Source organism: Lepidochelys olivacea (assembly GCF_965140295.1).
Source record: "Lepidochelys olivacea isolate rLepOli2 genome assembly, chromosome: 2".
Lineage (NCBI taxonomy): Eukaryota > Metazoa > Chordata > Testudines > Cheloniidae > Lepidochelys > Lepidochelys olivacea.
The window spans coordinates 84040999-84063442 of record NC_140412.1 but is presented as its reverse complement, the minus strand read 5'-3'; the positions used below and the strand labels follow the sequence as shown (position 1 = coordinate 84063442).

Genomic DNA, 22444 nt, shown 5'->3' with positions numbered 1-22444 from the left:
TTCAGTTTTCCATTTTTGGAGCATATGTTGAGTGTAACTCCCCAAGAGATGGGGAAGGAAGAAGGGAAAAAATAATATAGGCTGCGATTCAGGAAAGCACTTAAGCACATGCTTATGCACCCTTCCTTCATACGGAGGCTGTCCTGGATCAGGCCTGTAGAGGGGAAAGGATTAAAGTGAAGGGGAATTCCCTTTACAAGTCATCACATTTCAAGACCCGTTTAAACTTCCATGTTTACTTAAAATGCGAATTGCAGCACTCGCTACCTTACCTATCGCAACGCTACGTCAGTGTTCTAATAGTTGCTAGTTGAAGACCTGGCTTAAGAATGAACAAACCAAAAACTGTTCAAAGGATGTTTTGTTTTGGTTCCAATGAATAATGAAGGTCTAGGAAACTGGAATAATGAGAATGACCTGCAGATTCAAACGTGTATATGTAGTTTCTACGCTTAGAGTGTACTCTCTTCCCCCCTTTCTGTCAGCACATAGAGGAGAGAGATGAAGGAATGGAAGTAGAAGAAGGTGAAATGGGAGATGATGAAGCGCCTACAAGTTGGTGAGCTTAAAGTTTAGTTTAGCTTTTAAAATTATGAAGTGAAAGCATGCGGTGGTAGATTGAAAACTGAAGTTTTAGTTTAGAAACTATATTCTTGTATGCTGTATTCAGAATTATTCCTTTCTTTAAACAGTTATGACCTAATGTAAACAAAAAAATAGTCCAGTCCAATCTAAGTATTCACATTAATTTTAATTCAATATTGTCTTCAAATAATGAAAGAAGCCACATTTTTGATGTTACCAAAAAATACAGTAACAAGCATTTGATAGTGGTGTTTAACTTAAAAACTGAATACTGTATAAGACAGGCCGTGCCTACACTTACCAGTAGATCAGCACTGCTGTGATCAATGCAGCAGGTGTCGATTTTAGCAAGTCCGGTGATGACCTGCTAAGTCAATGGCAGAGTGCTTTTCCCTTGACTCTGGTACTCCAGCTCCCTGAGAAGAGTAAAGTAAATCAGCGGGAGAGCATCACCCATCAACTTCACTGTTATTCACATAGCTGGAGTAGTGTAACTTAGATTGACCTACTGCAATAGTATAGACAAGGCCTCGGATAATAAAACTTCTTCATGGATCCAAATACCAGCCTATCTCATTTAAACAATATTTATCCAAAGTGTTCTTAGGCCAAAATTTTCAAATATGAGTATACAAAGTTTGCCATTTAAATAGATGGCTCTGAAAAATCAAGCCACTTATTTGGTGCCTAACTTCAATAACCCACAACTGACAGTTATTGCCTATGGGTTTATAGAATGTCCTCAGTTCAGTTAATGTAATTGAAGACTTAAGTTTTTGTTTAAGCCTTTTATTTAATTAAACTAATTACCTTCTAACTTATTACTAATTTTCAAAATACTAAATGAACAGTTAAAAGAAATTCTCTATTTTCTGGCTTGCAACATGGGGGTGCATGAAGAGAGGATAAACTGCAAGCTACTTGACTTCTAACTCACATCACCACCTTAATTGTAATTGACAGTGTAATTGGCACTGAGGTTGAAAATCATTCCAGTAAAGTGGCTGAGCAGTTTACCATTGTCCTTGATCAAGAAAATGCTCAATGTAATAGGAAAAAACTTGTTCCCTGAAGCTTTTATGTTAAAGAAGCTTCTTTCTGATTATCCACATTCCATTTAAGTGGCTTCACCTGTCCCAGAGGGAGAGCTGGAGACACTGCGGTGCAAGGCATAATCAACAAGGTGCTTTTTTTTTTTAGTGGACTTTGTGTCAGCATTTATAGAATAAACTTCTGCTCAGAGTATTGATGGAATTCTTAGTGTAATTAGTTTTACAGGTACTAAACAGCATGTTTGTTCTTTTTGCCATACTAAGCCACAAATTGGTGTCCTTTGCCATCTTGCTATATTATTAGAGGAGTGGTAAAACAGTGAGGCAGAAGCAGTAAATGTAAGCTTGTAATAGTGCTGCATTCACAGTGGTTGAATCATTAGTGTGAGAGCTGCTGTGCTCTAGGATTTTGTTGCTATGGATTCCAGGTCAGATGAGCCAGATGTAAAGTACATGCAAATAATCAGAAAATATTGCACTGAAACAGTTATAGCAGGATTGATATATCAATATCGTGATCACTTTTTTAAAAAAAATTGTAGTATTGAAGCAGGGGTGGCCAACCTGTGGCTCCAGAGCCACATGCCATTCTTCAGACGTTAATATGCGGCTCCTTGTATAGGCATCGACTCTGGGGCTGGAGCGATAGTCGCCAACTTTCCAGTGTGCCAGGGGGTACTCACTGCTCAACCCCTGGCTCTGCCACAGGCCCTGCCCCCACTCCACCCCTTCCTGCCCCCTCTCCTGTGACTGCCATGCCCTCACTCTCTCCCTCCCCCCCATCCCTCCCCTCTTGCATGCCACAAAACAGCTGATTGGGAGGGAGGGGGAGGTGCTGATCCGCAGAGGTGCTGGGGCAGGGGAGCTGATGTGGGGCTGCTGACATTTTACTGTGGCTCTTTGGCAATGTACATTGGTAAACTCTGGGTCCTTCTCAGACTTAGGTTGGCCACCCCTGTACTGAAGGAATGAGAAATATATAGCTTTATAGATTTGCCGCTCTTTGATGTTTCAAAGTTTGGAAGTGTTACCACTGACATACCCTTCTGAGGAATGAGTCAACGCATACTTAACACCACACTCCCTTAAAGCCAGAAATGTTTGTTGAAGTGGGTCCATTAAGGGACCTTACTGATATAAATATCCTGTCATAAATCATGACCTGAGAGAGACTACAGCAGTTGAGCACATGAAAGCAGAAAGCCTATAAGGAATGGAAGATGGGATGGTCAGCAAGGAAAGCTGCCACTTGGAAGTCAGAAGGCATACGGGAAAAGTGAGAACTGCCAAAAGCCAAGCAGAGTTGGACATTGAAAAGGAAACTAAAACCAGTAGTAAAGTTCTTTAGCCATATAAATGAAAACAAGGAAAGAAGAAGTGGGGACTGCTAAGCAATGAGGGTGGGGGTGGAGGTTAAAGATAATCTAGGCATAGCCCAGCACCTAAACAAGTACTTCAGCTTTTAATAAGGGTAAGGAGGAGCTTAGGGGTAGTGGCAGGGTGGCTAATAGAAACAAGGATATGGAAGTAGAAATTACCACATCTGAGGTGGAAGTCAAACTCAAACAGCTTAATGGGATCAAATCGGGGTGATTGGATAATTTCCATCCAAGAATATTAAAGGAACTGGCAGATGAAATTGCAAGCTCAGCAGCAAGAATCTGTAAACTAGGGGGGCATACCCTATGAGAAGAGAAGTGCTAATATAGAACCTCTTTTTAAGAAAGGGGTGGGGGGGATGATCTTGGAAACTACAACCCTATTAATTTGATCTCAATTTTATGCAAGGCCTTGGAACAAATTTTGAAAGAGAAAGTAGTTAAGGACATAGAAGTAATTGGGATAAAATTCAGTATAGTTTCACAAAAGGTAAATAGACCAACTTTATCTTTTTCTTTGAGAAGATAATTGATATTTTTAGACAAAGGAAATTCAGTAAATCTAATCTACCTGGATTTCAGTAAAGCATTTGATATAGTTCCACATGGGAAATTATTAGTTACATTGGAAAAGCTGTAGATAATCTGAGAATTGAAAGGTGGCTAAGGAACTGATTGAAGGAGAGACCTCAGCAGGTTCTACTGAAAGGTGAACCGTCAGGCTGGGGTGAGGTTACTGGTGGAGTTTCTCGGGGATCAGTCTTGGGACAATCTTATTTCACACTTTTTTTATTCATGACTTTGGCACAAAAAGTGAGGGTGAGCTAATAAAATTTGCGGATGACCCAATGTTGGGAGGTATTGCCAATACCGAGGAGGACTGGCATATCATACAAGAAGATCTGGATGACCTTAAAAACTGGAGTAATAGAAATGAGATGAAATTTAATAGTGCAAAGTCATGTAGTTAGAGACTGACTACAAGAATTTTTGCTATAAGCTGCGGAACACATCCGTTGGAATGACAGAGGAGGAGGAAAAACCTGGTCATCGACTATGAGCCACCAATATGTTCCAGCTTTGAAAAAGCCTAATGCAATACTAGAATGCATCAGGCAAGGTTTTCCAGTAGGGATAGAGAAGTGTTACTACCATTATACAAGGCACTGGTGTGATCTCATCTGGAATACTGTGTGCAGTTCTTGCCTCCCATGTTTAAGAAAAGTGAATTCAAACTGGACGAGGTACAGAGAAGGGCTACTAGGATGATCAAAGGAATGGAGAACCTACTTTACAAGAGGAGACTTAGAGCTTGGCTTGTGTAGCTTAACCAAATGAAGACTCAGGGGAGATATGATTGCTTTCTATAAATACATTCGGGGGTAAACACCAGGGAGGGAGAAGACTTATTTACAGTAAGGGTCAATGTTGGCACTAGAATAAGTAGATATAAACTGGCCATCGACAAGTTTAGGGTTGAAATTGAGCAAAAGTTTCTAACCATTGGAGGAGTGAATTCTGGAACAGCTTCCCAAGGAGAGCAGTGGGGACAAAAAACCTAACTGGTTTCAAGACTAAGCTTGATAAGTTTGACTGCCTATAATGACATGTGACCCATCCATGGCCAATAGCAAATATCTCCAATGCGTGGAGATGGGACACTAGGTGGGGAGGGCTCTGAATTACTATAGTGAATTCTTTCCCAGGTGTCTGGCTCTTGAGTCTCACCGAAATGTTTAGGGTCTAACTGATCACCATGTTTGAGGTCAAGGGAATTTTCCCCTAGGTCAGATTGTCAGAGTCCCTGTGGGGTTTACACCTTCCTTTGTAGCAAGGGGAACAGCTGGTTTGAACTACAGTAAATAATGGATTCTCTTGTCTTGAAGTCTTTAAATCGTGATTTGAGGACTTCCATAACTTGGAGATTATGGGGCTGTTACAGGAGTGGGTGGGTGAGGTTCTGTGGCCTGCAATATGCAGGAGGTCAGACTAGATGATCATGATGGTCCAATCTGACCTTAAAGTCTGAGTTGGTACTGTTTTTCCTTTTTTGTCCACTTGCTCCCCTGGTTTTGTTTTTTTAACTTGATTTTTTTTAAATACCTGTATTGGGTAAATTTCTTTACCCTCTCCTACTCTCATGTTCGTGGGAGGAGTGGAACATAGTATGGTCGCCGACGTGGTTAATGTGAATACCATTGGAAAAGAGTAATTAACAAGCTACTGTTTCAGCCTATGACTATGTAGCTAGCCACAGGAACAGCTCCTCCTAGAAGCCACTATGTCAGTGGGAAGAGAAGCCAGACAGCTTTCAAATGGCTAATAGCAGCAGGCTCATATTTAAAATGGATGATCTTTAGTCATGTCCCTCCCTGTAGTTATTTCTCCTCTGCCTTGTTTTCCACCTGATATCGGCCCCAAAGGCTAAAAGAGAATCTGTAGGCATAGTTACCGTGATCGTGTGAACGACCATTACAAATCAAACTGGCTAATTTGCATGCACGGTTACTATTGGTGCATGTGAAATCACTGTCTCAGGTGGTGTGTGAGAGCAATTCTAAAATTTGTGCCTAGAAGATGCAGAATCTGAACCTAAAATTGGTGTTTAATTTAAAGGGCCCGTTCAGGAGCCCAGGTAATTGCATAATAAATTGCTACCTGCAACACCCATCTCAAATCCAGTCTCTAGACTCATGTTTCTCTAGCCATTACAAGGTAAAGGCACTGCCCCAGTATGTCTTAATATGTTTTAACGTGGGTTGCCTAAAAGAGGAAAGACAACATACACTGTTTTCAAGCGTCCGTAGACTGGCTACAGTATCAGTCATTATTGCATGCTTTGAGGAGAGGAGGCTATACTGCTTCTCTGCCTATGGAAGTGTTGAACTTGGAGAAAGAGTTCAAGAAAAGTGTTCTGATCCTGAAATAACAGCTGAAAATGAACAGGCTGAATGAAACCCTTGTTTTGGCCTGATATTCTGAGTTACTGTCTCTAGGAAGGGCTTACTACTGGCTCTTCATTTTTTTGATTTACAAGAATAGTGGTGGTTTTGTTTTCAGTGATTCTGTATTCATGAAAATGGACCTTTATTTGTATAGCATATTTATCCCAAACTAGCCAGAGTAAAATAATGATTTGCTTTGTTAGCTCCATTCCAATAGATTACAACCTGTATAGAAAATTCTGGTCGCTTCAGGATTACTTTAGGAATCCTGTGCAGTGCTATGAGAAGATCTCGTGGAAGACATTTCTTAAGGTAATTTGTGTTCCTATATTAAACCTGTTCAGCAATTCACCTTTTGTTCCACAAGTGAAAGTATTGTTTCCAAAGATTAAACTATTCATGATACTGGAAAGTAGGAGTGCACGAGTTCATGCATTATACATTTTGTGTGGAGTTAGACATGCAGTTATTTGTTTGTACACACAGTAGGTCAGGTAACAAAGCTACATGTATATATGATTTCCTGGCATTTATAGAAATGCTGATGTGTTCCAACAATATCAGAAGCCGTTTTTCTTCTGTTAATAGCAAAAAAACAGAACTTGTTTTTTTTTCCTAGATAAGAAAAAAACATTTGCTTTAGGCTTAAATTTTGCAAATGAATCCAGGGAAGTGTGCCTTTTTGGAGTCCTGTTGATGCCAGTGGGATTTTGTGCAAGATAATGTTCTGCTTAGGCAGGTCCTTTTAGAGTCCCTGTAGAGTCAGGACTTTATGTTGTGATTTGAAGCTGCCATATACACATAGTAGCTCATTGTAGCAGTTGGATAGTGAATAACAATGTTTCAGTTTTGCCAGCTGTGTAGATATGAGTATGATTAGTAAATATAATTGCTAAACTGTTTCTGTAATGGACAATGGCTTATCATTTGTCTTAAAATTCTGCCTTTTGTTACTCAGTAGAAGGAAAACTTTCTTATTTCAAACCACTTGCTATATGTGCTACTGGTAAAATGCTTGATCTCATGAGCAGATTTTATTTTTAAAGTTACATCTTGGTTAAGGTTTTAAAACATTCTTCACTTTTTAAAATCTCTGTAAAAGAAGAAAAAATTATTTTGGGGTACCAAGAATGACAGGACTTAACCAAGCCAAATTTGGAAATTCTCACAAAGGTTCTCCATGAAAATGAATGGTCATTAGCATAATTTTTTTAAGTATATTTTAAATTAATTTCTAAAAGTAGAAACTTAAGTTTAACTATTAGTACCTGCTCTAGCATGTGCAAATGGAAGTGCGATGGTGCCTGAATATAGCACTAAAACCATTATGGAGAAAGCTCTTACACATTTAGTGCTTTCCTGTTTAATCAGTGTGTGTATCTTAAAAATAGAGTTCAAATCACTTTCACTTTATGGATTAAATTGTGTCAAATGTACTCTGTGCATTTTTTCTTTTGAAAAACTAAGTGATTCAGAAGTATTGAAGCTTTGAAACAAGTGCTTTCTGGGAAGTGAGTAGCCCAAAATGGCTAGACAAATTATAGGATGGTGAAAATTTCATGTGGCTTTTTTCAAGATTTAAGTGTCTGTCAGTTTCCCTGACATTTTCATGCTCACACACCCTCTCCTTTGGTATGACTGTGAGCAAGACCGTTCAGGCCAAAGTTTTTTGTGTGTGTGAGAGAGGAAACGTTAAAAAATGGGGCAGGGAGACAGGAACAATATAGGACTTAGAACTGAACTTGTCTTGCAACTTTAACTGTAGGGAGCCATAGCCATAGTTTCAGTAATACCAGTCAGCTTCCTTTTTTGCACACTGTAAATTATTTAAGTTTTCCGTAATTTCCACTTAACGCTTGAAGGACAACATATTCATACTTTTGTCTTGAATTATTCAAGAAGCTAACGGTCAAGTTTTCCTGTGCAAAATTTATTCTTCATCAGACTTTTAAGTGGATAACTTTTATGTGTTGGCTAACACTGCACACAGATGTTCCTACTGATTGTGAATAGCAAACTTATAAATGATATTTACTAGCTCAAAACCTTCTAGGATTGGTCTTGTTTTTCTAATTAAAAAATGCATAGCTGGTATTTTCACATAAGTACCATTTGCTTTACAGTACTCCGAAGAAGTTTTGGCTGTTTTTAAAAGCTACAAATTGGATGACACGCAGGCCTCCAGAAAAAAGTTGGAAGAACTAAAAACAGGGGGAGAACATGTCTACTTTGCAAAGTTCTTAACTAGTGAAAAGGTATTGTATCTGACCTCTTTTTGTATAAAGAAGGAAAAGCTTGGATACCAATAAAAGTTGGTACAATTGCAATTGTACCATCTGACCTATATTGTTCCATAATGTTACAATTTAGAAGGAAAACGAGCAAAAGTAAATATTTACAATCTGCTTTTTTCTTATCACATACAACTGAACTTTCAACACTTAAAATGAGCATACAGTTGTTTTACCTGCACTTTCTGCTTTATTATATCATAATTTGAGGAAATTATCGCAAATCTTTTAGTGTTGTTGTAGTAATGTGCATAGAATGCAAAGAATTATGTACTTTATGGCAATTGCATGATTTTAAGTTGATAAATACTAAAATATCTACCCTTTGAAATAATATACATCATTTAACTTCGAAAGAATTCATATGGTACCAAAGTTACCTTTTTTTGTTTTGAGCTGTTGCTTCTTCTTCTCTTCTCCCCCAACCCCCCTGTCCCCCCGCCCTTGAGTTTCCTTAGCCATCTTGTATAGTGGAGCATAAAACTGTTCCATGTCTATTACTTTAGACAATGAAAAGTGGGTGCAGAGACTAGTGTTGCCAATACCTTTTCACAGAGCCCAAGTATACGTAGTGTCTAACACATCATAGCCCCTTTTGCACAGTCAAGGGAACTGTCAAAGTTTATTCTTTTACTTAACTTGTCATGTAGCAGTAATACTGCTTGGGAGCCAAGCGCTGGACCACCTCAGTAGGAAGTTTTGCTGGGAGAAATTGAATTTGGTAGTAAAAACTAAATGTGTTTTGTAAAATCTGTGCTGCAACACAAATGTTGCATAGGAAAAGTGTTCAGAGCCCTTTTTTAGTTAGTTTTTAAACTTTTAATTATGCAGGGTAATAGCTTTTCAGGGTTGCAAATGTATGCTGGTAAAGGGAAAAATAGTTTTACATCTGTGAGCGCATTTGTGGTGGGTGTCCAAATCCTTGCACGCTTGAAGTGGATGATGCCTCGGGTAGAATGCTGTAAAACTGGCCTGTGTAACAGTATAAAACCTTTGTAATGGATTCAAGGAACCATGAGTTGCCCATATACACCATTCTTCATGCTTTTATCTTTTCTTAACAGATATCACATTAATATATTGCCCAAGACATCAAAGTTGGTGTCTTAGTAGAGAAGGCATTCTAATAAAAGTGAGGCAGAATGATACATAATACATTTTGAAGATCATTAAGATGAATTGCCACATATGGACAATCTCGACTACGGATTTCACTATATTTGAATAACTTCAGATTTATGTAGGCTAAGTTGAGATTGCTCCTATCAAATACATACAGGCTTTCCATTTGAAAGCTTGAAGATGATCTGAAAATATATTGGATCAGATGAATCATGTATAGTTGGTATGGGGTTTTTTTAACCTAGCTTTTTTTGGGTTTTTTTAGCTAATGGATTTACAGCTGAGCGACAGTAACTTCCGCCGTCACATCTTGCTACAGTATCTAATACTATTTCAGTATCTAAAGGGACAAGTCAAATTTAAAAGGTAAGTTGAGAATGTTTGTCTTTTTGCGGGAGTTTGGGTTTATAAGTACTAGCAGACTAATGCATTTTTAGAAGAGACACCAAATTTGCTGTCCTTTTAATGGAAAATCTTCTGTAAAACTTAGGAAGAGATCTGATAATGGGATTTGGGCTGTCTGAGAGATCTGACAGTGAGGAACATCTGGTTGAAGGATCTGGCCCTTTGTATGCTAAAGGTGTGTGTGTGTGTGTCCAAAATACCAGCAGCAGTGGTTATGGTCATTTAGGATTATAAAAAAAAAGTGACATGACGGAGTTTTCTTGTGTTGCTAAATACTCTAATTTTGTATTAGAGTACAACTTTCTAAATTTAAAACAATGTTTGCAATTTCCAGACTTACCCCACTAATACATTTAGATCATTCATTTCTTGTGCTGTGTACATATGATTTGTCTACTGAGTTTATTATAATTAAGGTTAAGATTTTGGCATGAGGATATTTATTAAAATTCACGGGCAGAACATGGGCAATAAATCATGGAAGTCAGAGCCCCGCTGGTTGCAGGGGGCTGAAATGGAATTCACAGACTCCATGACCTTTGTGACCAAATCGTATCCTTAATTACAATTAATCATACTTACCTCTTATTATGGTGCTTCTAGTTAGCACATCTCTGAGCACTTTATAAAGGAGGTCAGTATTATTATCTCCATTTGACAGAGAGGAGGAAGTGATGTGCCCAAGCTCTCCCAGCAGGTAGTGACATAGGCAGGAATAGAATGCAGGTCTCCCAAGTCCCACCCCAGTGTCCTACCCACTGGGCAAAACTGCCCTACAATCCAATTTGGGCACAAATACTAACTTTATTCTCCTGTCTACATAAATATTCATTAGGCTAGTGTAGACCAACCTGGAATGAAATAGGAATGTGACAGCATAAAATTTCATATAGCTATTGTAAGATAATACTGATTTTCTAAAAGAGCTAACAAATTTCACATTTCCTCTAACTAGAGGGCTCCTTGCAGAAATCTTTCTTCCATAAGTTGACTAGCCATAACCATGTTTATATTTACTTTTGAACATAGCTAGTGCCTCACAAAAAAGATGTATTTTTACATACTATGTTGCTACTGAAGGGTTTGATTCAGGCTTTATATTCCTAGGGATCCTCTTTACAAATGGACTTTTTTCTTTCACCAGTGAAAACTCAAAAATAGAATTTAAAGTTCATTTTCAGTTTGTAAAAATTACTCATCTTTTGTAAATGAACCAAGTCACAGATCTTGTTAATAGTTCACGTCTCCCTTCCCCTCTTACCTGCCACTCTTGTTGAGATTCTAGATGCATAAAGAAAGCAATGTCCTTTGTTTCATGAAGTCTACAGAATAGGCTGAAGTTATTGTTTGAGATGAATGTGCATTTTCTACTGTAGTTCATTGCTTACTGTTCCTAGATTCATTGGTTCCTTTCAAACACTGCTGGCTAACTGCAAACCTCTTCCTCACATATAGAAAATTTTGAATATACAGCATCTCATGTGCCAGCCTGTTTTTACTCTGTGCTTTTTCCCCCCACCCACAGTTCAAACTACGTTCTAACTGATGAACAGTCCCTCTGGATTGAAGATACTACAAAACTGGTTTACCAGGTCAGTACAGTAGAGAACAAACAATGCATGCTCCAACTCTTTTCTTGTAACTCCAAGGAACTCTCTGAATTGGCTTCCTTACTCCATTTGCTGTTTTTGTATTATCAGTTTTTAATAATTCAACACAGCTGTACTGTGGAAATTTAGCTATGTTGTCTTCCTAAATGTGAAAAAACACTAGAAATCTTGGAAAAATGCCAGAAAGGCAGATAAATGGCGTTTCTTATCCATGAAGTGCTTACCACAGTTTTTAGTTGTTTACCTTCTTTCAAATGTTCTGCTACAAATTATATTGCCAAAGGTTAATACTAATCATATGATTTCTTCCAATTGCAGCTTCTTTCAGAAAACCCCCCAGATGGGGAAAGATTCTCAAAAATGGTAGAGGTAAGTATTTAAAAAAAAAAAAGACCTATACTAAATTGTAACTTTAGATAAACAGAATCAAAGTAGGCTCTAAAAGAATGCCATTGATCTGATATCTATATAGTCAGTTTTTAAGGTATGAAGTAAAAGTTTCAGGTGCCATAACCAGCACCAATTCCCTCATCGATATTTTTTTATGCAGTCACATTTTCATATTTCTTTAAAATGCTTCTCTCTCTCTCCTGTTGCTGTGGGGGGAAAATATGCACGCACGAACATACACGTGTATAACCAAGCTCCCTTTTTATATTTTGTATAAGAGAAATGGTGTGACTGATTCCTTAGTGCATTTTACAGCGCTTTGTGGGCAAACCTACTAAAAAACAGACTTTTTTCCCTCTGATCTTTTGCTTGGCATTCTCAGGTGTTTCTAATAGTAGTGAGTTAAAAAATGTAGGCACTGTTTTGGAAGGTGACTGTGTCCTTTAATGGTGTTAGGTGTCTATTTACTTATTTTTCAGCATATATTAAACACTGAAGAAAACTGGAACACCTGGAAAAATGAAGGCTGCCCAAGTTTTGTGAAAGAAAGGTAAGTGTACTAGTAAAATAGTAAATTCCCTTTTATAATTAGCTTGAAATGACCGTTCCACTCAAGTATGTGTACTTACGTTTATGCATTTAGTGACTTAGCAGGTAATTTTGCTAAACAGAATAGTTGGGTATCACACCTGAGAGTATGTTGATGCTGCATCTGGAGTTGTGATTTGCAGCTGAAGTAGGCACTCCTATGCTAGTTTTAATGTAGCTAGCACAGCTAAAAGTAGCCATGAACATGGGGACAGAACAGACCATGGCACGGGCTAGCAGTAAGAGTACATACCCAGGGTTCCGTGCGGGCTTGTGCCGCCCATGCTGAAGCTCGTGTCTTCTCTGCTATGTTTAGTCGTGTTAGCTATATTAAAGCTGACACGGGAGTGCCCACTTCAACTGAAAGTGTGATTGCAGTTCGAGTATAGACATACCATGTGTGTGTTGATGGCAGTTAGGTCTCTGGTGTAAAACTCTTAGGAACCCATCGTGCCCCTGTACTCCCAAGTACATTGGGGGCTCTGCACATGTGGATTTTCCTCTCCTGTGCAGGAGGAGGAGGCTCAGCTGCCTCCATGGCAGCGTGTTTTTCCTCTGGACGCTACCAAGGACTCTGTGATTGGAGAGTGGGAGACTGATGGAGTGTCATGTGCTTCCCCACCTCCTGCACTTAGCAGAGCTCAGAATGAAAAAGTAAGATAGCTCAAGCTGAAATACTTTCCCATATGACCACGTCTTGTGGTGTGGATTCCCAGTAATAGGATCTCTGGCAGTTTGGCTGTAGTGAACATAAAACCTGTACATCTTTGTTGGAGTGAGGCTGAGCATTTTATGTAATCATGCTTGAATGGACAAATTCCCTCTGGCAGCTGCTCAGTGATGATCAGTGAGTGACCTGAAAGAAAACGTCGTTCGTTGCATACAGCCTGTAAAAGGTCCTCGTACCATTAGATATAGGCCATGTTAAAAAGTGATAAAATGTCAGGCTAAAAAATGTACTCTCTTAGGCTTTGGGGCTGTGGGCCACCATCTTATGCTTTCATCCTGGAGCCCTCCTTCCCCCATGGCTGACTGGTATCTTCAGTGGTGAAAAACAGCGGGGTCACCACCTGATATGCTGAGGGGGGAATTTGGTGGAGCCTTCTCTTTGATTCCACCCATTTGCAGAGATAGCAGAAGAGGTGAGGGAAGGGAGGAATTTCTTCCGTGGCTTCAGGGGCATTGTGGAGAGGGAATCTGCATCCCCTGGAGGTTGCATGCAGATGACACACACAGTAGGGTAGATCACACATAATATGGACTGCTGGAATAGATGGGAATTATTTCTATTGACAAATTCTGAGATGTCGTCAGTTATCTCATGAATCTGAGGTGTAATATGGTATAGGTCCCCAAAAATCCTAATAGCTAATCTTTCCTGTGGAAAGTTTGTGTTGAAAGTCAGCTAGAAGCTATTGTCCTCATTTTGGATCTCCAAATACTATTTTGACATTGAAAAAAGTGTGTTTTACTTAGACCATCAGATTCCAAGCCAACAAGACTTGTGAGAAAGAGGCCAGCTCCAGAGGATTTCCTAGGGAAAGGACCAAACAAAAAAATTCTCATGGGGAAGTACGTTAATTTTTCTTTGCCCCAGTTCGTTGTTTGTATTGATGACTTGGTGGTAAAAGTATGAAATTTTGAGAATGAGCTAAACTACTGAAATATCTCTTCAGAGTATAGCAGTGTCTTCTAATTCCTTATTTCATGCCTTCTTTTAATCACCTCCTTCTGAAGCTGATCGTGTTCACCACTTGTATCTCTGTCTCATCTTTGACCGTTTTTCTAGGCCACTTGTTGAATCACCTTTCCCTCTTCTGCCTTAAATCTTCCCTTAAGATACATTTTCTACAAAAGCATATGCACGCTGATCTTTGCAGCACTCCAAGAATCCTTCCTGCCCCTTGTGTATCTGTCATGTACCAGTGTGTTATGTCTGTTTTTAATGTGACTAAATTATAAACATTTTGGGGACACTGGCTCTTTGTCAGTGCATCCCTAAACATGATGATGTCATGTTCTGCTTGCTGCCTTTACTTTATTATGTGATGTACTGATTACATTTAACTGTTCTTGGGTGGAGGAGTGAGAAATTCTTTTCTTCTCCTTTCCATTGTAGCTGTTCACCTAACCTCCAAGCTGGGAGAGGCAAGGTTCAACCTTCTGTTGAACTCCAAACCCCTCCTGTTGATTTGATTTGTCAGAAAGTCCCCTCTGAGCTAGAAAGTGGTACTTTGCTCTATCACAAACATGACAGGGTCAAGCTTTTCTAACTTGGGAAGTAAAATTCTTTTTATTCTTTCTGATCCCAAATCCCCAGGGCAGCATGTTGCACATATGTTAAGAATGTAACTAGCCTAATGGCCAGCACAGACCACAAAATCAATCAGTCATTGACATTATAAACCCAGAACATATCAATTCTATGCACATCTCATAACTGACATGATTTGTTATAAGGGTCTTTTAGATGAGCAATATGGTAGGAATTTTCTTGCACCTTTTCTTTTAGTGAATGATTGATGTGCAGTTTTAACACACAATTTTGTATTCCTGTTTGCAGTGAGGAGCTAACTCGGCTTTGGAATTTATGTCCGGACAACATGGAAGCTTGTAAATCTGAGACTAGGTAAGCAGGAAAAGTACTTCATTACCTACAAGCTAACTTCCTGCGCTGTGACTATACAAGATTTAAAATAATCGAAGAAACTAACAGTTTAATAAAATTATTTATACGGTCAACAATTCTGTTCACCTTTTTTTTTTTAAAAGTAAAATTCTAACTAAAGGCCACAGTCTGCAGCCCTCACTCTCACTGAATAGTGCATGCTCATGCAAGTAGTCCCATTGCTCTTAATAATTCTGGGAACAGTGGTTGCCACTCATAGCAGGCGAGGGTTGCAGAATCTGGTTTGAAATTTTTAAGCTGTATTAAAAGTGTAATGCTTGAGGGAAATAAAATGAGATGGTGGGTATGTGTTAACATGTATGTATGTAGCATTACTTGAGGTGAAGCTGACTATTTCTGGTGCTAGGAATAGATCTGTTGCCAGTGATTTCTGTCATTTAACACACCCGCTGTGCTAAGGCAATGACCGTAAAATGCACTCTTCAGTTACTACTTACAATTGTGCCCCTGTCAAGGCCCCATGTACTGTGCAATTATAAGGCTCTACACTTGACCACATAATTGTCTTTGCTAACATTGCTACATTAATCCATTTTTGTGCAGCATCAGTGGTTGGCCAGGGAGCATGGAGATTGGATGGGGCAGCTGAGTGGTAGGCAGTAGCTGAGGAGGCCAAAAGAAACACAAGGAAAGATGCTTGTGCTGCTCCACTGGAACTTTGCGGAGTCTCTGCTTTCACAGATTGTAGGAGCTCTGCACAAGAGGTGCTTTCTTTAGCTCTGAGGCTTCTAATATGTGCTAGAGGGAGCCTCGGAATCTCTGCCATGCTTGCTTGGCTGGGGAGGCTGAAGTAGGTTAGCCCTCTGTGTACCAGAAAAGTGCTGCAGATAGAGGGGTGCTTAAAAAACCCAACCTCTTACTCCACATGCATCAGTACATGGAGTTGAGACCTTCTCTTCCCCCCCCCCCCCCCCGCCCCAACCCAAAAACCTGAAACAATGGAGGAATGATAAGCCATTTAGCATTTATTTTATCATGATGGGGGAGTGGTTGAGAAGAAGGATGATTGAATGGTTAAGGCACTGGACTGGGACTCTGGGCAAGTCACTTCATCTCTGTGCCTCAGATGCCCATCTGTACAATGGGATAATATCTCCTTTCTCTCACCAGTATTGTCTCTATATATTGGTAAACTCTGTGGGGTGGAGACTAACTTTGACTCTGTACAGTGCCTGGCACAATAGGGCCCAGTCTCAGTTGGGACAAAACCCACTTTTCAAAACAAAACCAGTCAGTTTATCTAGATGTCTTCATGATCCTATACTACAGCGTGTCCTCCCTGCTTCCTTGTTGCTCCATGATAGCCACCTTTTCAGGCAAAGGTGATATTTCTCTTGAATGGACCTTAGATAAGGCACATGTAGATGAGGACTTGATGCCTGATGAATCTGTCTTCTGCTGTATTTGTGATGCAAGATAATGCACTTATCACAGTACCCTATAGCTGTAACCATAACCATACAGCTAAGGGTAGCCTAGAATCCCTCCTTATCTGTAAGGGGTTCAGAAGCTCAAATAACCTGGTTGGTGCCTGACCAAAAGGACCAATGGGGAAAGAAGATCCTTTCAAATCTTGGGGGGGGGGGGAGGGGGAGGGGGAGGCTTTGTTGCTTGTGTTCTTTTGGGAAGCAGAGAAGCATCAGGTCAGAAAACTTTCTCCTATAAACCACCCTAAAAGTCTCTCATATTACAAAAATTGTAAGTAAAAGCCAGGCAAGGCGTGTTAGATTATCTTTTGTTTTGCTTGTGAATTTTTCCTTTGCTGGAGGGAGGTTTATTCCTGTTTTTAGTAACTTTGAAACTAAACCTAGAGGAAGTTCTGCTGTGTTTTTGAATCTTTTGTCACTCTGTAAAGTTATTTTCCATCCTGATTTTACAGAGGTGATTTTTACCTTTCTACTTTTTTTTTTAAAATAAAATCCTTCTTTTAAGAACCTGACTGATTTCTCTATTGTCCCAAGACCCAAGGGTTTGGGTCTGTGATCATTTTTTAACCAATTGGTTAGGATATTATTCTCACGCCTCCCCAGGAAAGTGGGATTAAGGGCTTGGGGAGATATTTTGGGGGAATAGGAATGCCAAGTGGTCCTTTCCCTGATTCTTTGTTAAATCACTTGGTGGTGGCAGCGTACCCTCCAAGGGCAAAGAATTTGTGCCTTGTGGAAGTTTTAACCTAAGCTGGTAGAAATAAGTTTAGGGGGTCTTTCATGCGGGTCCCTACATCTGTACCCTAGAGTTCAGAGTGGGGAGGGAACCCTGACAGTCTCTGAAACAGGAACTAAACTATCTTGATGGTTCTGCATATTCTTAGATGCATCAGGTACTTAAGAATCTGGTGGGATTCTGCGCCAAGAACTTAAAATTTCTGTGCCAAAAAATTCATAATCCTGCGAATTTCTGCATATTTTGTCAAAATAACGCAATATAATCACACCGGTTTCAATTATTTTGGTAATTTATTTAAACTACAATACAGGAAAAAAGTCACAATAACTATTCAGCATTTCCTAAACACATGAAAGCTAAGTTATAAACACTTGGTAACTAATACCCTGAATTCCAGTTATAATCCTGGATTTTCATTTAAATTACAGGACACCAAAAAGCACAAAAAAAACCCCCTAAAAGTAGAATGTCATCTTAAATTGCACAGATTTCCACAAATGAAAGTCATACAGTTTTGCAAATCATTGTCCTGGACCTGGCTGAGTACTTTGGGAAGTGATTGATTGATTTTTGTTTCTGATTGTCCTGACATTTTAATGACTGCTTGGTAAATGTTTTATTTGCCCTCAGTCTCTTTTTTTTTTTAATATTTTAAATGGGTAAGTAAAATTAAATCCTGAGATGTAATCTAACCCCATTGTGATAAAAGTGAGAGAGCATATAGGTTTTTTTATCTGAGGATTCCCTTACTGTCATTTCATAATAAGGCTCGTTTACATCACTCTAACAATGTAGGGGCCTTACAACTTGCACAGATTTTGTGCTCCTGGGGGAACTGACTGAGAATGGGAACAGTTAACTAACAATAGGAACATTAACAGTGTTATTACACGGTTAAGCTGCTACATTTCTGCCTCGAGCCTGCCTCGCGCATGATGATAAACCCTACCCTTCCATGCCAGGGAGCTGCATTCCCAAGAAAGAGGGACAGAGTCTGTGTCTGTCTGTCTGTCTCGTTGGCATGCATGTACATCCAGCCCCACTTTCCTGACAGTGAGGCATGCATGCCCAGCCCCCATCTCTGAGGCTGCTCCAAGCATGCTGTAACAGATGTGCTGCTGGGGAAGAGGCTTGTGTCCCCCAGCAGATTTTTTTTGGGGGGGGGGCGTTTTTCTGCACGGTGGGCACAGAATAATGTGGCCCATATTCTGTCAGGAGTATTAAGTGCAGATTTGAATATCCAGTAGAAGCAGCTGCTGACTATTGCAAGAACATATAACAGTGCAGCGAACAAAAGGGTGAATGATAACTACAAGTATTGACTCTTAAATAAAGCTAAGTAATTTTGTGATCCCCTAAATGTTCAGGAGTATGTTGATTTCTTTTTAATTTAAACATACAGTAATTATCTCATGTGCCACATTGCAAGTGGAGAAAAACAAGCAAAGCCATGCTTATTGAAATGTTCAACCAGGAGTGGGATCCATCAGCATGGGAATAACAAATTAAGTATAGTATAAAAACATCTACAATTTTTTCCTCTAAAATCAGTGGCCAGAAATGAACTGAATGGAAGGGATATATGCAGCCCATATCTAACACTTTGTTCTGAATTGGCAGATGAGGTGGTAAGGACCTGTGCTTTTCCCTGCTCTGTTTCACCTAGGTTGCACAAAACTAACAACCTTTGTTGACTCCTACATCTGCCTGGTCCTTCCTGATATGGTCAGCCATGCTTCCACTCTCTCTCTTCTTCAAGCCTCTCTTTTTAAAACACACTTCTGCCATGAAATCTGTGCATTCTAATCATACCCTCGTAATCCTGGTAACTTAAATAATATTTTTACAAAATCCTCAAAACTCGTGCATATTAGTAATCAAAGTGACCATGTAATTGTATTACTGTCTCACTGTATTACTGTAACTCTCACCCTCCCACCCAATACGTTCTATATCTCCTTATGTTATACATTAATTTCGAGTTTGGTTGAGCAGAACACTTAACCACACGAGTAATTGCATCCCTGTACAGTAATGCATTTAAGCATGTGCTCAAGTCCTATTTGAAGTCAGTGCTTTGCTGAATCGGTGCCTTAGACTGTAAGCTCTTCAGAGCAGGGATTCTGTCTGTATAGTCTTCTGTGGTGCTGAACTGATAATAGATCATGTTACACCTCTGTTGCATTTAAGTGATGGAGCAGTAGTTCATGTCTTAGCAACATTAGCAATGCATAGGTAAACTTGAGATCTGTCACTTCAGTGCAGTGTCCAAATCAGGATATCTATCGCTGCCTCATAAGGAAGACTGAAGTGTGCATGAATTAATTGGAGGGATAAATAGAGATTAGTCAGAATGAAAATGTGAAGAGTATCAAATATCTATTCAGGGGACACCATCACAGGGCCTAATAACATCAGCCACACTATCAGAGGCTCGTTCACCTGCACATCCACCAATGTGATATATGCCATCATGTGCCAGCAATGCCCCTCTGCCATTTACATTGGTCAAACTGGACAGTCTCTACGTAAAAGAATAAATGGACACAAATCAGATGTCAAGAATTATAACATTCATAAACCAGTCGGAGAACACTTCAATCTCTCTGGTCACGCAATCACAGACATGAAGGTCGCTATCTTAAAACAAAAAAACTTCAAATCCAGACTCCAGCAAGAAACTGCTGAATTGGAATTCATTTGCAAATTGGATACTATTAATTTAGGCTTAAATAGAGACTGGGAGCGGCTAAGTCATTATGCAAGGTAGCCTATTTCCCCTTGTTTTTTCCTCCCCCCCCCCCCCCCCCCCAGATGTTCTGGTTTAACTTGGATTTAAACTTGGAGAGTGGTCAGTTTGGATGAGCTATTACCAGCAGGAGAGTGAGTTTGTGTGTGTGGTTTTTGGGAGGGGGGTGAGGGGGTGAGAGAACCTGGATTTGTGCAAGAAATGGCCCAACTTGATTATCATGCACATTGTGTAAAGAGTTGTCACTTTGGATGGGCTATCACCAGCAGGAGAGTGAATTTGTGTGTGGGGGGGTGGAGGGTGAGAGAACCTGGATTTGTGCTAGAAATGGCCCAACCTGATGATCACTTTAGATAAGCTATTACCAGCAGGACAGTGGGGTGGGAGGAGGTATTGTTTCATATTCTCTGTGTGTATATAAAGTCTGCTGCAGTTTCCACGGTATGCATCCGATGAAGTGAGCTGTAGCTCACGAAAGCTCATGCTCAAATAAATTGGTTAGTCTCTAAGGTGCCACAAGTACTCCTTTTCTTTTTGTGAATACAGACTAACACGGCTGTTACTCTGAAACCTATCAAACTCTGATTTATGTCATAGGGAATATATGCCGACACTGGAGGAGTTCTTTGAAGAGGCTATTGAGCAGGCAGATCCTGAAAACATGGTTGAAAATGAGTATAAGTGAGTAGATTTCATTTTATTCCACTTAATTCGTGTCCCTCTTTTTAACGTTTGCTTGGGTCATTGAAGTACAGTATCTGTTCTCTGGATTATTGTTGTCTCCACAAGTCTGAACTTCTGTCCAGAAGGCTAGAAAGCTTGGACAGCATGACATTAGTTGCAAAATGAGTGACTTTTTTTCTGTCTTGAACAGATAGGCTTGATAGAATTTTTTTTATGGTTTCGACATATCAGTTTGTTTTTAAAGCATTTTTAAAAATTTTGTCAATTTTAATTTTCAAACTTGTGCAAAATTATGGGTTTTAAGCATTTTTTTTTAAAAAAAATTATTTAAGCTTTCACAATTGTGGGAAATTGAGGAGGTCAGGCATTTGGGGGATTAGATAATTATACAATGACAATAGATGTTGAGATTCAAAACATTAAAAGCTTTGTAACCATTAAAACACATTGTCAACATCGCATATCAAAAGATACAAAGTAAATCTCCTTAAATCAAACACTAATAAGTTCTCTAGTGGTATTTTTCTTTCTTTTGCCTTCCAAACCCTATGTATAAATGAACATGTAACTAACACTACTTGTCTTTATAGGGCTGTGAACAACTCTAATTATGGATGGAGAGCATTAAGATTACTAGCACGCAGAAGTCCCCACTTCTTCCAGCCAACCAATCAACAATTTAAGAGTTTACCAGAATACTTAGAAAACATGGTAATCAAATTAGCTAAGGAGTTGCCTGTAAGTAATATTTCCTGGTATTTAAATCAAATTATGCTAACTGACCTCCTGATAATTTACCATTCTGCAGAATAAGAGACTATGATCATATATATGTTTGGTTTATGTCAAAAGAATTTATATTCATGCGTATGGTTGTGTGCTAAAATAAAAACTGCAAATAAAACTGGTGTTATCCATTAAGACCCTGCTGATGCTAGACTTTGGAACAGAATTGATTTGCTATCATGTGCTTAAAATTTTGGCTTGTTAGAACAACTAATTGTGACACTCCTAAAATATCTGCAGAAACATTCAGCTTTCATGTGTTTTAGGGTCACTTTGTCTTAAGCGTGTTGTTAAAGGTGACCTTAAAAGGAACAAGAGAAATGTTGGGGTTTTGTGCTTTTTATATGAAGAAGGCCTGAAAGGTTGGGTGGGATTTTTTGTTTTTAAATCTGTTTTTTACCCCTTAGAAATATCAGGATTGTCTGTCTCTTTTGATTGTGGTGTTCGTCATCAGTCTTGGAGGATCCATATTTGTGTTTGCGAGCTTTCTTATCCCTAACCTGAAGATGTGGGGAGAGAGGGAACTCAATTCTTAATAAAAAGCTTTTTTCAGCATGTTCAGTCATTTGATTTAACTAGTTGTTACAGTTTTTTAATGCTCAGTAAAACATTCTTTTCAATCATGTTTCACTTGGCATAATTACTCTGTCATCCAACTAGTTGTCTAGTCATCTGTCGGGTCCTACAGCAAAAAAACGTAGTAGAGAAGACCTAAATTTCAAATGCTGAACAAACAGGAACCTTTTTTTAATCCTCTTAAGCTTTTTATCCATCATAAAGGAGCAAAGAAGGCCATAAGCTCAATATTTTTTCTGTTGAATGCCACCATCAGCTAATGAACGGGAAAATGGGTGGGGGAGTGGGGAACAGGGTTTGGAAAAAAAAAATAAGCACTGAATATCCTGTAGTATCACAGATCATAGTGGAATGATTAGTTTTCCCTAAAGTGAGCAAGTTCCATGTAAGCTTTTGTTTTCTTGAAAAAAGCAGGAGAGTCTCCTGT

At 39.2% G+C, this 22444-nt stretch overlaps 1 protein-coding gene across 1 annotated transcript in view; it reads left to right on the top strand.

The window, feature by feature from the left end:
- Positions 1–22444, top strand: part of THOC1 (THO complex subunit 1) — a 35063-nt gene that overhangs the window by 7515 nt on the left and 5104 nt on the right. The window contains exons 9-19 of the mRNA XM_084621195.1: positions 486–559; positions 6165–6273; positions 8085–8216; positions 9640–9740; positions 11305–11371; positions 11708–11758; positions 12259–12329; positions 13844–13939; positions 14931–14996; positions 20569–20652; positions 21246–21393. Of these exons, the coding sequence (XP_084477321.1) occupies positions 486–559; positions 6165–6273; positions 8085–8216; positions 9640–9740; positions 11305–11371; positions 11708–11758; positions 12259–12329; positions 13844–13939; positions 14931–14996; positions 20569–20652; positions 21246–21393 (999 nt within the window). The remainder of the gene's footprint in view (positions 1–485; positions 560–6164; positions 6274–8084; positions 8217–9639; positions 9741–11304; positions 11372–11707; positions 11759–12258; positions 12330–13843; positions 13940–14930; positions 14997–20568; positions 20653–21245; positions 21394–22444) is intronic.